At 40.2% G+C, this 13517-nt stretch overlaps 2 protein-coding genes across 2 annotated transcripts; one reads left to right on the forward strand and one right to left on the reverse strand.

The window, feature by feature from the left end:
- Nucleotides 1-117: 117 nt before the first annotated feature.
- On the reverse strand, nt 118-2550 carry LOC108107523 (organic cation transporter protein). Its single transcript, XM_017215064.2, has 4 exons — nt 2450-2550; nt 1581-2398; nt 1162-1354; nt 118-1099 (listed from the first exon to the last, which is right to left on the reverse strand). The coding sequence occupies exons 1-4, from the start codon at nt 2548-2550 to the stop codon at nt 118-120; spliced, it is 2094 nt and encodes a 697-aa protein (XP_017070553.2).
- Nucleotides 2551-3635: 1085 nt separating this feature from the next.
- On the forward strand, nt 3636-5686 carry LOC108107524. Its single transcript, XM_017215065.1, has 7 exons — nt 3636-3741; nt 4433-4556; nt 4649-4734; nt 4810-4968; nt 5103-5189; nt 5281-5512; nt 5580-5686. The coding sequence occupies exons 1-7, from the start codon at nt 3667-3669 to the stop codon at nt 5684-5686; spliced, it is 870 nt and encodes a 289-aa protein (XP_017070554.1). The 5' UTR covers nt 3636-3666.
- The last annotated feature ends 7831 nt before the right edge of the window (nt 5687-13517 follow it).

Genomic DNA, 13517 nt, shown 5'->3' on the forward strand with positions numbered 1-13517 from the left:
CACAAGAAAGAGCGAATTCCTTAATTCTTAAAATGAAAATTATATAAAACGTGAATTATCAAAACACTAAATCAGTGAGTGACTAAGATAAGAACAGCCCTTATCTTTGGGCTAAATTCATCCGCTTCCATATTTATAAGTTTGTATTTCTCTTTCGTCGTTGCTAATATTTTTACTCGATGATGGACTTTCGTTCCGGGGCTTATTTTTCGTTTTCCGAAACATTCTGCTAGAGCGAAACTCCTCCTTCGATAAGGTCCTTAAGCTGGAGCCCTGATGCCACTCGTGCCTGGGATGGGATTTTCTTGATCCTGGACCGCAGCAGGGCATATGCCACATCCTCTGATTTCTTCCGAACTCAGCTCCATCATCGAGAGTTTGCGGAAGATCGTGATTTAGGGTTTCCGGTAAGAAGAGGGCCAGCAGTCCACCCAAGAGTCCAAGGCATCCCAGAACAACTAGCATGAGGGAAAAGGAGACTTGGGAAAGATACACCACTGGTGGTGACATCAGCATCGCCACAAAGCCCATCGTGTGTATGAACGCCACCCCTTGAGCCCTTACCACTGTGGGCAGTATCTCAGCGGCCCACTGCAGGCCAATATTGTAACAGATATTGGCAAAGAATCTTCCAGCTAGCGCTGACATCCTCATAGATGACGGACTCTTGAGGCCAGCACCAATTAGACTAAAGATTCCACTCAACGAAGTGTAAGCAAAGGAGCACCAGCGACGTCCACAACGATCCAGAGTGAGGATAACCAGGATATTACCCGGCAGCTCTGTTGCACAAGCTATGGTGAAGAATATAAAGATATTGCCCGTGTCCAGGACACTGGCCGCCCGCACATGTCCATCATACACCAAAGATATCGACATCCAGATGAGAATCAGCAGGATCATATAACGGGCCATGCGCTTCCGTTTAAATATTGAAAACACGGTAAAATCACGACCGTAAAGCTCCTCTTTGTAGAACTGATTGCAACTCTTTTCAAAAAGATCTATTATTTCCTGAGAAACTTTCTTCTTATTTACCCGAATCACTTTCTTTAATATCTCCATTGCCTTTTCGATGTTACCCACAGACACCAACCAGCTGTGATCATGAAATTCCTAGATTGTTAGGATTATAGTCTAATGTCTAAATGGAAAACCCACCGTGCAGACTCGGGCAGCAAACAGAAGGAAAATAGAGCTAGTCCAATGGGTAAGGCTGCATATGAGGAAAATCTCCGCCAGTTTCCCGACGCAAGAGCTATCCACGGCATCAGCATGGTGAAGGGGGAATAGAACATTGCCAGGGATAAGTTGGCCACCAGAGTGCGGTACTTGGGACCAACATACTCAAGAACTAGAAAAAACAGAATTACATATTTTTATCCTCATTTTTTTAATATACATATGTATATATAAATAAAAATAATAAAACAAAATCGATGAGCAAATATTTAAAATATTAAAAAGTATTTCAAGTATTCTTGAATGAAATATAAAATATAAATAGTACAATAACATTGGCCTTTAATAAACCATAATCGTAATAATCAAAATATTGAAAACTGTACCCAATATCTTACCCAAGATATATACCATTGTAAAGCAGGTGTCATAGGAGGCTCCAACAATGAATCTCGATATTGCAAAAGTGAAAAAGTTTGATGACATTGAGGTGGCCAGACTGCCGAGCAAGGCAAGGAAGCAGCTGCTGACCAGTGCTGCCACCCGACCGCAGTGATCCGCAAAGTGGCCATAGCCCATACCTCCCAGAATTGAGCCCAAAAAAAAGATGACCTGAGCATAGGTGGCGTACTTGTCATCCTCGCACAACCAACCAAACTCCATGGTGGCCGATTCAAAGGGATTGGTTTCCTGTTCGAAGACATATCCCTTCTGGCAAGGAACCGTTGGCAAGGATGTGTTGATATAAGAACTCTGGTCATATGCAAAGTGAATCTTAGTGTAATTGGTGTCGTACATTCTGCAGCGACTCCAAGATCCATCCTTCTCTTTTGGAATGGACAACTGCTTACGCAGCTCTGTACTCCCTGTGGTTGAAAGTTCCGGTACAAAACAGTAATAATTAGGAGGAGTCAGGCACATGAATATCTGTCCCAGATACACAAAGGCCGTGATGAAGCAGAAGGGAATCATGAATAGGAACATCATAATCTGAAACACACCAAACTGGCCGATCAACGGCAGTAGATCATCGAAATCCATATAGTCGTCCGTCTCCCATGCTCGTCGTGGTAATGAGCTTTCCGATCTTTCTCTCTTTTCCAAATAAAAAGAACTATTATCATCGCTCGGCTCAATATATTGCACTTTAAACTTTTCAAGCGAATCACCAGCCTGAATCCCTATGTCCACTTTCTCCGGCTCATTGTGAATAGCTCTGGGGATGAAAAGGTTCAACCTTTTTCCGAGACACATAGCCAATACTTACGGCTTCTTGGGATCCGACTGTTGACCCTGATCCTTTTGTTTTTTTCTATTAGGCCTGCCGTCACCTTTAATTGATCCATTTCGATTTTCATCATTTTCCATATTAAAAGACAAAAAAATATGACTAACAAATCTTGGCTTCTTGACGAATAAAAAAAAATTAGAGAAAAAGGATACATTTAACTAGAAGTGCTTTTTCTGCATTATGTTTAGCTTAGAAGGTTTTAATATTCGTTCCATTCAAACAAATCAAATCATTATCACTATCATTACACAAACATTAATCCCCCATTTAATCAGATGTGACTTGTTAAATTTTTGGCAATCTCTTACCATGATGACTTGATGCTTTTCCATGCCAGTGCTTTGGCTACATTAGTTTTCATTTCCGATTCGGTGGCAGCCACTGGAGCACGAAATGGGCATTGTCATTGGACTCAGTCCGACTCATCGACGCCATCATTCCTCCTATGCGGTTGGCTCATCTCAAAGGCAGCCCGCTGAGCATTTTCCACGTTAATTAAAGGCTCAGGCAAATCCAATCGAGAACTAATCCGGAGCAGTAATTTGTGGTATTGGCAAAGCCAACACAGTTTGTGGCTAATTGCATGAAAATTCGGTCAGCCGCAGCCAGGATGCAAGGTTTCCTAAAACCGCCTGTTGCTGTTGTTTGTCCACAGATGGCGCATGCGTGGAACCCCATATACCCATTCTCCACTACAACTTTCGAACTTTCATTCATAAAATGTGTGCGAATCATTCGAAATTGAAAGCAATGTGGTCGCCTGCGAAGAACCTCTAAGCCAGTCCCGATGTGACTTTCAATGACGGCGGTTCTTTTCGGAGTCTCTCGTTTTGGCAACCCCACACTTCGGTCCACATAAATATGCCCGGTCATGCCACATAAATCAGTGTCATAAATCTGCCCGTCTTGTGTATGGAATTATGTGTCAGTGTCCCGCTACCAGCCACAAAATATCCTAGATATTTATCTGGAGAGTGCCAAATAAAAACTTGGTTAAAGAAAAACAACTAAAACAAGCAAATTAACCGTTTGGCGGGAAACGAGATAAAGTGAAATCCCTGCGGGTAAAAGTGTAGAAAGTCAAGTGAAAGTGGCGGCTGCCGTTCCCGAAAAATAAAAAGGAAAATCAAAAAATCTTTTTCGTGTCAGCGTGTGCTGGGAATGTTCATCTCCGAGGCGTGAGCAACTGAAAGATGGCCATCCTGGAGTCTTGTTGCTTTTGGAAGGATGTGCGGAGTGGCAGCTTTGCCTGTGCCATCTACACGCTGGTAGGTTACTCCTCATATATGAATAATTTCTTAAGATAAAATGTGGCCTAAAGCAAAGCAGATATATATATCAAAATTCCCTTCAACTTTTTTAGACAAACGGCAAACAGTTGAGCAAAGTTTCTTGGCCTTTCCAAACTTTTTAAGCAAAAGCAGTCGAAACTTACCTTCTTAATACCCAGTTGTGTACCTATATGAGGGATTAAAAAGCAACTCTCAACGATTAATTACGAAAAGCTATTATAAGCCCGTGGACTTTAGTTTAAGAAGTCAAAATGCTTATTAATAACAAATTATTACTGAGTAAATCATTTTCTTTGTTTAGAAATCAATACCATAATTTGATCTGTTTCTGAGTAATGAATTTCAAGTCGAATGTCACTCAGTAATTTACAGTCTTATTACAAACATTCTTGTGCTGTTATATTACATTTACCTAATTAATATCTGTCAAAGACAGTAAATTGGAGTGATTAACAAGCAAAATGTAGGAAATACCTTAGAAAACATATTACCGTGTCGAGGTGCATGCTCCTTCAGCAATTACGGCATCCAATTGTCACTTGAAGGGGATTTTCGGAAAGGGGGAAGCACTTTGGGGGCTTTCGCAATACACAACAAATGTGTGCCATAATTTCCTTGTGTAGCCTTAAATGGTTTTTGTATTTTCTTCACAATTTGTTCCACACAGGTTTACTTTGGCTTCTCAACGCTGATGTTTTTGTTCTACCTGTTCGAGGAGCAGGATTTTCTACTGGGGAACCGTGCTCATCCGATGGGTGAGAGCTTGTTGGAGAAGGGTGATGTGACTGTAGGTGAGGATTCTGAAGGAATATACTGTAGTGAGAAAGGACCTCTGGTTTTCCTGGCAAGCGACTCAATTACGTGTGATTTATGCCTCTTGCAGTGACTGTGATATTCAACGTTTTGTTACTCTTTTGCTCGATACTGATGGTTATGGCGTCGGTCCTGTTGATATTGGGTCTCCGGCAGGTGAGTGTGTTGGAGCGTACTTGTACTTTGTCCGCCTCAATTGACGTCCCACCTCGATTTCGCATGAAATTGCAGAGCAAACGACACTTTCTGATACCCTGGATTTTCTTCATGCTGTGCGACCTGCTCATCGAGCTCTGCCACCTGGTGCACTTGTCCCTATCCCGCCGCGTTAGGTTCGATCCTATTGTGGGTTTCATCTTTACCATGGATTTCTTCCTTCTGTGCCTAAATGTGAGTTTAGAATTTGTATTATTTATGCCTATTTTATCTTAAACAATCTATAACTTTATAATCCTAAATTGGTTAAGTGTATGGGAGGCAGTTTAAAGCAGCTACTAACCGATCAATTTCACTTCCATTACCAGCTCTACTGTCTGCTGTGCGTCATCTCGCAATACCAGACGTTCCGCTCCCAGCGTGCGGAGCTGCAACAGGCGGCATCTGCGGCATCGGTAGGTATTCGGTGAATGTGTTGTGCCACTCCCATGTATGCTTACCTACCCTCCCCCCTTGAACACCGTTTTGCCTCCGTCCAAACCCAAGCCTATTGTGGTCTTCACAGCGGCCGAGAAGTTAACCAAATCGCAGCAGCAACTGCAACAAACGCAGCAGCAGCAACAACAGCAGCAGGCTAATATGCTGCAACAGCTGGAGACCGGAAACGGAAATGGGAAGCGGCGGCGTATGCTCGGAGTAGCCAGCCCGCTAATAACATCACAGCGTCTTACTAACTTCTCCACCATCACCGAGGAGGAGGAGCAACAGTCGAGAACAGGTAAGAAACTGAGGGTCCTTGTCAAAGGCATTTTTAATTAACTTAAAATGCCAACATATTCATCTAGGCCACCTTTCGGAGCAGTCAAATGGAGAGCAACTCGCCCGAATACCAATTATTACCCTGGCATCCAGCCCAGCTCATTGCAGTGATGCAAGTGCAAGTCATCACTAAGCCAACGTTACGTGTTTGTTCCCCCAAAACGAATCCCTGCAGAAATTTAAGAAAGAGTTCAGATATTTTTACAAATTGATTGACCCAAGATGGCAGAATAAATGCAAATAAGGTTTTCAAGAGGCATACTGGGCTTTGACAACAACCCTTTTACAGCTGAGCACCTACGCATGTTCCATGGTAACGGGGCAACTGAATCTAACTGGGGGATGCAACAAGATTTTAGGAAGTGATAAATGTCCTTTGCCTTTCCATAGCCAAACAATACTGGCCTGCACGACCAAGGTTTCTAGAGTTTGGCTGCTCAACCGTAAAGTACGGTAAAAGCTCGTTACTGTGAAAAAATCTGGGAAATATTTCTTGGAAGGATTTCTCTGCATACCAAAATCTTGAGGCTTAAAGAAAATTTCTCTTTCCTGAATTGGAATAATAGGTTTACAGATTTCCAACTAAGTAATACCCTCTAAAATTGAAAAACTTACAAAGAGAAAAGCGCTTCTTTGGAAAAACTTTTGACCACTAGAAATACTCTTATAAGTAGGCAACAGTTTTTACACAATTATTGAAGTTCCACCCCTTAGCGCTCATACTCGAGACCTTTTGTCACAGAAAAGTTTAACTTATTGAACGTTGCCCGTAGCTCTTCAGCAAATTCCGGTGCTTCACAATGACAACAGGATGTGAGCTCCGTTTAAGCTCGAGTGCTTTGCCAAGCAAAACTATTCAGTAACTCGAGCAGATGACCCCACGTCAGACATTTTGAAATAATTATTCAAATGCTTAAGCTTTACTCGGGCAGACAGCCGCAGGTTAAAATAACCCTAAAACAACAAGAGACCAAGAGAAAAAAAATTGACTTTTAAGACTTAATTAGCTTTTGAAAAATGCTGACAGACCCTAAAAGGGTCAGAGATTGAGCGCGGGTTAAGTGGTTTTAGTTGCCGTCTAATAATATTCAAATTATGTTTTAAGGTCCTAATTAAAAATCCCTACGAATGACAATCCAAACTTGTACCCATTGCAATCCATTAAAACTCCCAGCCAACCTTCAGATGACTACAGACGTCATCAGACCCAAACAGTGGCTTCATTAAATGGCACTTAATCATCGGGCTAAATTGGCCCTGTTAATTAAACCCCCAGGTGAAGTTGCAGGGACACATGACACCGGTACGCTGCCTTGGAGCGGATGCATGGTTTAGGGTACGAGCTGGGTATCCTGTCGATGACAAAGAGTCGCTGCTGGAGAAGCCACACAATCCGCAAACTGTTGCCCAGCTTCCAGATTGTAATGCGCTTTAGCTAGTGTCACACTGAGAAAAAAGCCTATGTGATTTTTATTACTTGGAATATGAAAATCAAAATCACATTTCCTAAGGGGTTTATAAATTTAACTTTATATCAAATTCAAAGATTTACTGAGAATCCACAGTCTTTGGATGCGTTCAATCTAAACCTCATTAAAAGCATTTTAAAGTTTATTTTCTTTTACATATTTTTATCAGTTTAGTTTACATTTAACGTTATGAGTGGTCAGGGTACGGTACACACAGATAGCTATGGACGCTATGGAAACATCCACATAAAGAGTCAGCAGAACTGTTATTACTTTTGTGAAAAGTCGCCCAAATATTGACATAGCCACAGGCAGCGAGATTCCGCACATTTCTATGACATGCCCCTTAAAAAAAGTCCACAACGCAAAAACATCTGGACATTGGTCAAAGCTACAAAGTTAGAAAAACCAAACCTAATGGATTCCTAAGTGGCGTAATGCAGTGTAAAGTCCGTTATATAAATATCGAATTTCTGACAAAATTCCCGAGTAAACATAAATGATTAAGTTAACTTTAAATGCTTTGCAATCGCTGTTAGATCTCTGTTCTTGTTGGTATTAAATTTTTTAGAAAAGCAATCGTTTACCAACGGCCATGAAATAAATTGTTGAAATTGCAATCTTTCCGCTTGGCAGCCTTTTTTTGCCTTTGATGAAGGCATTTCTCACCCAGCATGTACTTGATTTGGAAGCCATGGAATGCAGGTGTAATTACTTTAGTTTTCACGTTTAATGCAATATTAAGAGCAGCAGGATTAGACCTGGGAAATTTGTATAGTAGTAAAACAACAGAAAATATAAACATTTTGTTATCCGACAATGTGCTTAGCTTTTGATTCGTTGCGTTCTTGGAATTACCTTCAGTTTTGAAGAGAAACAAATGCAACGTTCGCTGCGCAAAAGCCCTGGAATTACTTTCGGCTTTAGCAACATTCACCATTTGGCTGGCGGCTCTTTAAAGTCGCCATTATGGGGCACTTAAGGGATATACAGTTGCACAGACCACAGTGCCAGATCTCGGATCCTAGATCCCTACTCCGCACACACAATTGACAATAAGCTCACTTTCACGAGGCTGAAACGCGCACGCTTTCTATCTAATTGCTAAGATGCCTGCCCGCCCTGACTCCCGATTCCAGGATAATGAGTTTTCCATTAGCGCTTGAGTGCGACGGGCAGTGGCAATATTTGCCAAGCGTCTTGACTGCTTAAGTGAAAATTCAATTAAAGTATAAGTGAAATCAAATGAAATTCCTGTCGTTCTCAGCAACCACAGGAACTTTAGACACATTGACTGGCATGCAGTGGTGGCCATCGAACTTGGCGTATATATTCGGCTATATAAACGAGTGTATAACATGCATGTTTGATGACACTGAAAACCCTGAGAAAATGCAAAGTTTTGACAATCACCATCATCTTACCACAGAAACAACAGGAAACAGGAAGTGTAACAAAGGATGTCCAACTTTTCTGAGCACACATCGAGCCAAGTTTCCCCGAACAGACTGGTAACCCAAAACTTCTGTGTGTGTCAAACTCAGGAGATTGAGCTTCGCTCGGATTAAATTAAATGTTAAATTTTAAAGCCGCTTGTTAACTTTTCCCCTTACTCTCAAATAATATTGACAGATTTGAGACATCTTGAGGCCCAAGGACTTTTTCTGCCTTACGCAGACTTTCTGGACTTTCACTTGATTTATAGCATATGACAAGTGGGTAAGGTTCCTTGTTGTTATATATGTGTTCGTTCTGATGTATTTTAAAAGGCAGAAAGTAAACAAACTTTTTGGGCAACTTGATGCTTGACGAGAATGGCAGCCAGTTTGTCACTCGCTTTATTGCGTATACGCATCGTGGACTGGGAAAGGGTCGATATGAACGTCAGTTGAAAGGAATTTTATGTAGATTTATGTGCGTGTGCTTTAAGCTTATCATATTCAGTCATGTATACGTGTCCATATACATTCAATTACAAAATTAGCATTCAAATGAAGCTAATTCACGCACCAGTGGGATGCCATAAAAGATGTAAGCATCTTAATGAATATTAAATGATGAAAACCATTTAAGGAACCAAATTCCTTCAGCCTATTCATGAGGTGCTTTAATTGAAACATCAAATTCGTTATCCTCAAGAAGTCATATTTGTTCCACAACTTAATTCCCATGGGAAAAGCCATAAGTACCAAAGCTTAATGGTCATTTTGCGGGCATTCACAAATGACTTGTTTTAATAAGAAAACTCTGCCAAGTGAAAACTATAAACAGCTTTTGGAATAATGAAGACTTAAAGCCACTTGGCCGTTGCTACAGACAAAAGTACCCAAGTGGTCTTCCGCCTTTGAGGGATTTCAAAGGAATTTCGGCAGACACATATTGAAGCCGAAATAATTAGGACATAAGTCGGCAAAGCATTGGCATTAGCGTTTGTCAGCAATAAATCGTGCAAGTAAATTATGTGGAACAGGGCCCAGACATCAATCTTATGACCCCCCCCGAAAAGCTGTGGGCTTAGGTGACACCTCAGCGTGAAAATGCATGGTGGGGATTCGATGGAAATTAGGCAGATGTCGCACATGTGTGAGTTGAGGGGTCTTCTAGAGTCTGCTTCCCAGAAACATTAAGCCATTTTTAATTGAGCTGCTTTTTTATACGCTGTTTCAAAGGCTACTGCGAAAACCGCTCACTTCAAAACAAAAGGCAAACATCTGACCTTTTTTTAGGAGCCACGGTATTAGCATACAAAAGGGTTGAGTTATTTTTCATAAAAAAAAAGAATCCAATTCGCAAATAAGTAATGGGACCTCTCTTATTTGCAAAACCCCAAAGAAGGAACTGCTTTACTTTTTTATCGTGAATGTAACTCTTTACCCTCTTTTACTTTGGGCTTTAAGATGATACCAAATTCAATTTATTTACTTGCCCTTTCGTGTTCTTCTCACATTTTACGAGATATTTTAATTGGCAATACACCCGCCTTCCGTGTGACATGAAGGAAAACAAAAAGGTTTGGTAAATATTCAAAGGTAGGGCAGTACAGATACCCTTTTTAAATGCCAAAGTTAATTAAATTCAATATATTACAAGCATATACATAAATCGAACAAATTTCAATGATTTTCTTAGAACTTAAATGCAAACTTTTAAAGTACCCAATATACCCTATTTTCCATATAGGGTATAAGAAAAACCGCAATCCAAAGAGTCGTCATGACAACGTTTCGCGGGTAAATAAATCCGCAGAGAGAAGTCGGGTATAACGCGATTAATTTTTCAGCAATAAATATGGAAATTTGAGTAGAATGGCTACAGTTTGAGATAGTTAAGTCCTGAGCTTTATAATTTAACTCAATTAGCGAGGCTTTTAAGGGATTTAATTCAATTAGCACTAATCGACTAAATTACTCTTGAAAGCAAGATGAAAATAGTGTGCAATTAAATAATATAAAAAGCTAAACTAAATTATATTAAATTACGCCAATGAACTTTTAAAGTTTTGCCAAATGAGCACAAGGCTATTATTTCCGAAACTAGTTAAAAGTGAACTAATTGCTGGAATAATAATAATTATTATTATTATTATAGCTGCCCTCCCCAAAAGACCAACTTTAACTGGGCGCCAAGCACTGTTGATTGTTGATCTTTCCTTCGAATAGCTTCAATATTAAATTTAAGTTATTCCGGGTGTTTATTTTGTCGACTGGTATGTTTGCATTTGAATTTCGCTGTCAAAACTTTTGGCTGTCACTTGGCAACTGAAGTTGACCTCTTTTAATGTCTTGACTTTCGGAGGGAAATTTCTATAAATGATAAATCGACTCAAAGTGCTTGAGCTTAAGCTGGGTTGACAATTGATATGCTTTCAAATGGAATTTTCATGGCACGTGAGCAGAAGAAATAAGCTTATTTAGTTAGACTCCTTGAAATGCGCTTTAAGGACTTAAAACTGGTTATGAAACTCACTAAAAGGGGATGCCCCTTATCCTTATTATCTCCTTTCCGGCGAATTAGCTGCCCGGGAACCTTGTCTTGACTTATTTCCCATATTTGAATGGCTTTTACGTGTCCTTTGGGTGACATTTGCGGATGCCATTCGGCGTCAGCGTCGTCGGCCATTAGTTTCAATCAAATTTCATAAGCAAACAAGAAGGACCAATAACCGAATGTATATATATGTATATGTTTATACATCCTGGCATTAGCATGCATGATAAATAATAAACATATTATAAATAGCTTTTTCCTCTGCAAGCAGTTTGGCCATCAATCAATGGCGGGCAAACGAATGGGACTAAAGGCCTTTGGCCTCGCATCCGCCTCGAATTACTCAGCACATCCCACTCAGATGGTCCACAATGGCAGTGGCAAATACGATTTATGCCCCCCACGTTTTTCGGGTTAGCCATACATTTGCTGACATTAAATTCGGCGAAACCCTAATTAAAGACTACGCAATTTTCCAACCGTCAAAATGCTTTTCATGGTTAATTAAAACTCGTGCAGCATTCGATTAGCATATTGAGTGGAAATTCCCGGCCACTTCCTGACAGTCCCTGTCAGTGATGGGCCATTGTCAGATGCTTTAAATTAATTAATTAACTTTCAATGTAAACATTTGTTCAATCACTGCCCAGCGTATAATAAGGGCTGTTCCCCGAAATGTGAGTTACACAGTAAAACTGATGGTTAAATTTAAACCAACTCAGTGTAAAATAACGTATACGCCAAGTGGGCTTTTGAACTGCAATCTATCACTTTTGTTTTTAATGAACGAAATCGTCTATGCACGCACCAGCAATCAAAGCATTCTATTTCAGGTCATCATTAGAAATATAAATAAATATATAGGTATTCTGCAACAAGGCAATTTTACCTACCGTTTGATTGGCATCAAAAAGCCAATCATTGGCAAAATTTAAATTGGAAACGGAAAATCAATACATGCGGATAAACTTTAATTTAACCATTTCGCACATGCCGAACCAACTCAGTCCTTTCAATCACTTAATCCTTGAATATTTGCATATGCCGATTGCATTCCTGCACAGCTGAATTGCATTCAGCTATTGTCGTTGTCATTTCTCCAGCGTAATGTTTACCCATTTATTAGCCCCCAAAGAGCAGATGTTTGGCCAAGATAAACATTAACTAACACGGCTGCTTAAAGCAATTGCAATGCGTGTAACATGGCATATACGCAGTGGGTGAGCTAAGCAAAACAATTGCAATCAGGAACCTTAACAACATGGTCGGAAATGCAAGGCCAAGCCGAAAATGTCAACACAATAACACGTATACGCACGGTGGGCTATCCGTACAAATAAGAGATTGCCGCCATTGTTGTTTGTATAACGTGTTGTGTGTTTGCCATCAGGTTTTGGTGAGCCTATGTTGGCGCCCCTGCCAAATCAAAGAAAATCTGCTTTGACAGCAGTAAAGGAAGCGAACCGAACCGAATGAAAAAAATATCCAACAAAGTAGGTTGGAGGTTGGGAAAAAAAGGTGTCACCACCACGTTGACATGTGAAAGTAAGCGCTGCTGCTTGTCGCTCAAGAGAAAGGAAAACGAAAAACATGGAGCTGTTTTATTATTTCCCAGAAGGTAAGCACATTTTACATTCTCATCTGCTTAAAAGCTACAACCGCAAGGTAAAAGTAAGATACCACACAACTCCATTATCAATGGGTTCATCTCGAAGGTTGCAAAAATTAAATGCCGACTAAATATGGGCTCTCATGCCGAAGATGAGAGGAGCGGTTAAAAATCCTCAGGCTAATAAAAACACTCCCCAAAAAGGGTCCACTTATCGCAGGACTTCAAAAACAAGCATTTGCCCGTAAGAGATTCTCATCAATGTGACATCCGCCATCCCAGGAGTGGCCAAAAAGGAAATTCCTATCTGCAAGCCATAAATGGCTTCTAATGGCCAATGACGCTTTGCAACCGGGAGTTGCCCGGCAACGGAATCACATAAAAATGTTTTCCCAAGGGCAAAAAAAAAATTCTAAAAATATAGGAAAATTGAAAGAGAAGTGCAATTTGAATTGAACCTTGGCTTCACACAAATAAGCAACTGTTGAAGACCCAAAGCCGTGATATAATCCGCTTTCAAATTGAGCACACAGTATTTGCTAAAGTGGAAAAAGAGAAAAGGCTAAAAACATATTTACCTTATGAAAACACAAAGCTGATCACGTTCAAGTTGCCAGTCTGATTGCCAGATGTTTCGTTTTCTTCGTCATCCCAGACTTTTCACATTTATTTGACAGTTATTTTGCATTTTGCTTGTCAAATAAATATCCCGGAAACATAAGTTTTATCAACTCTTAAATTGCAAAATTGAATCAATTAAATGCATAAAAAACTGTCAAGAATATTTATATGAAGCATGGAAAGGACTTCCAAAAACTGCGAAAGGCTCTAAGGAAACTTTTCTGACTACAAGAAACACAAAAAGTTTCTCAAACAATTTGTGTAACTTTCCTTTCCCC

Source organism: Drosophila eugracilis, unplaced genomic scaffold (genome assembly GCF_018153835.1).
Source record: "Drosophila eugracilis isolate 14026-0451.02 unplaced genomic scaffold, ASM1815383v1 contig_2088, whole genome shotgun sequence".
NCBI lineage: Eukaryota > Metazoa > Arthropoda > Insecta > Diptera > Drosophilidae > Drosophila > Drosophila eugracilis.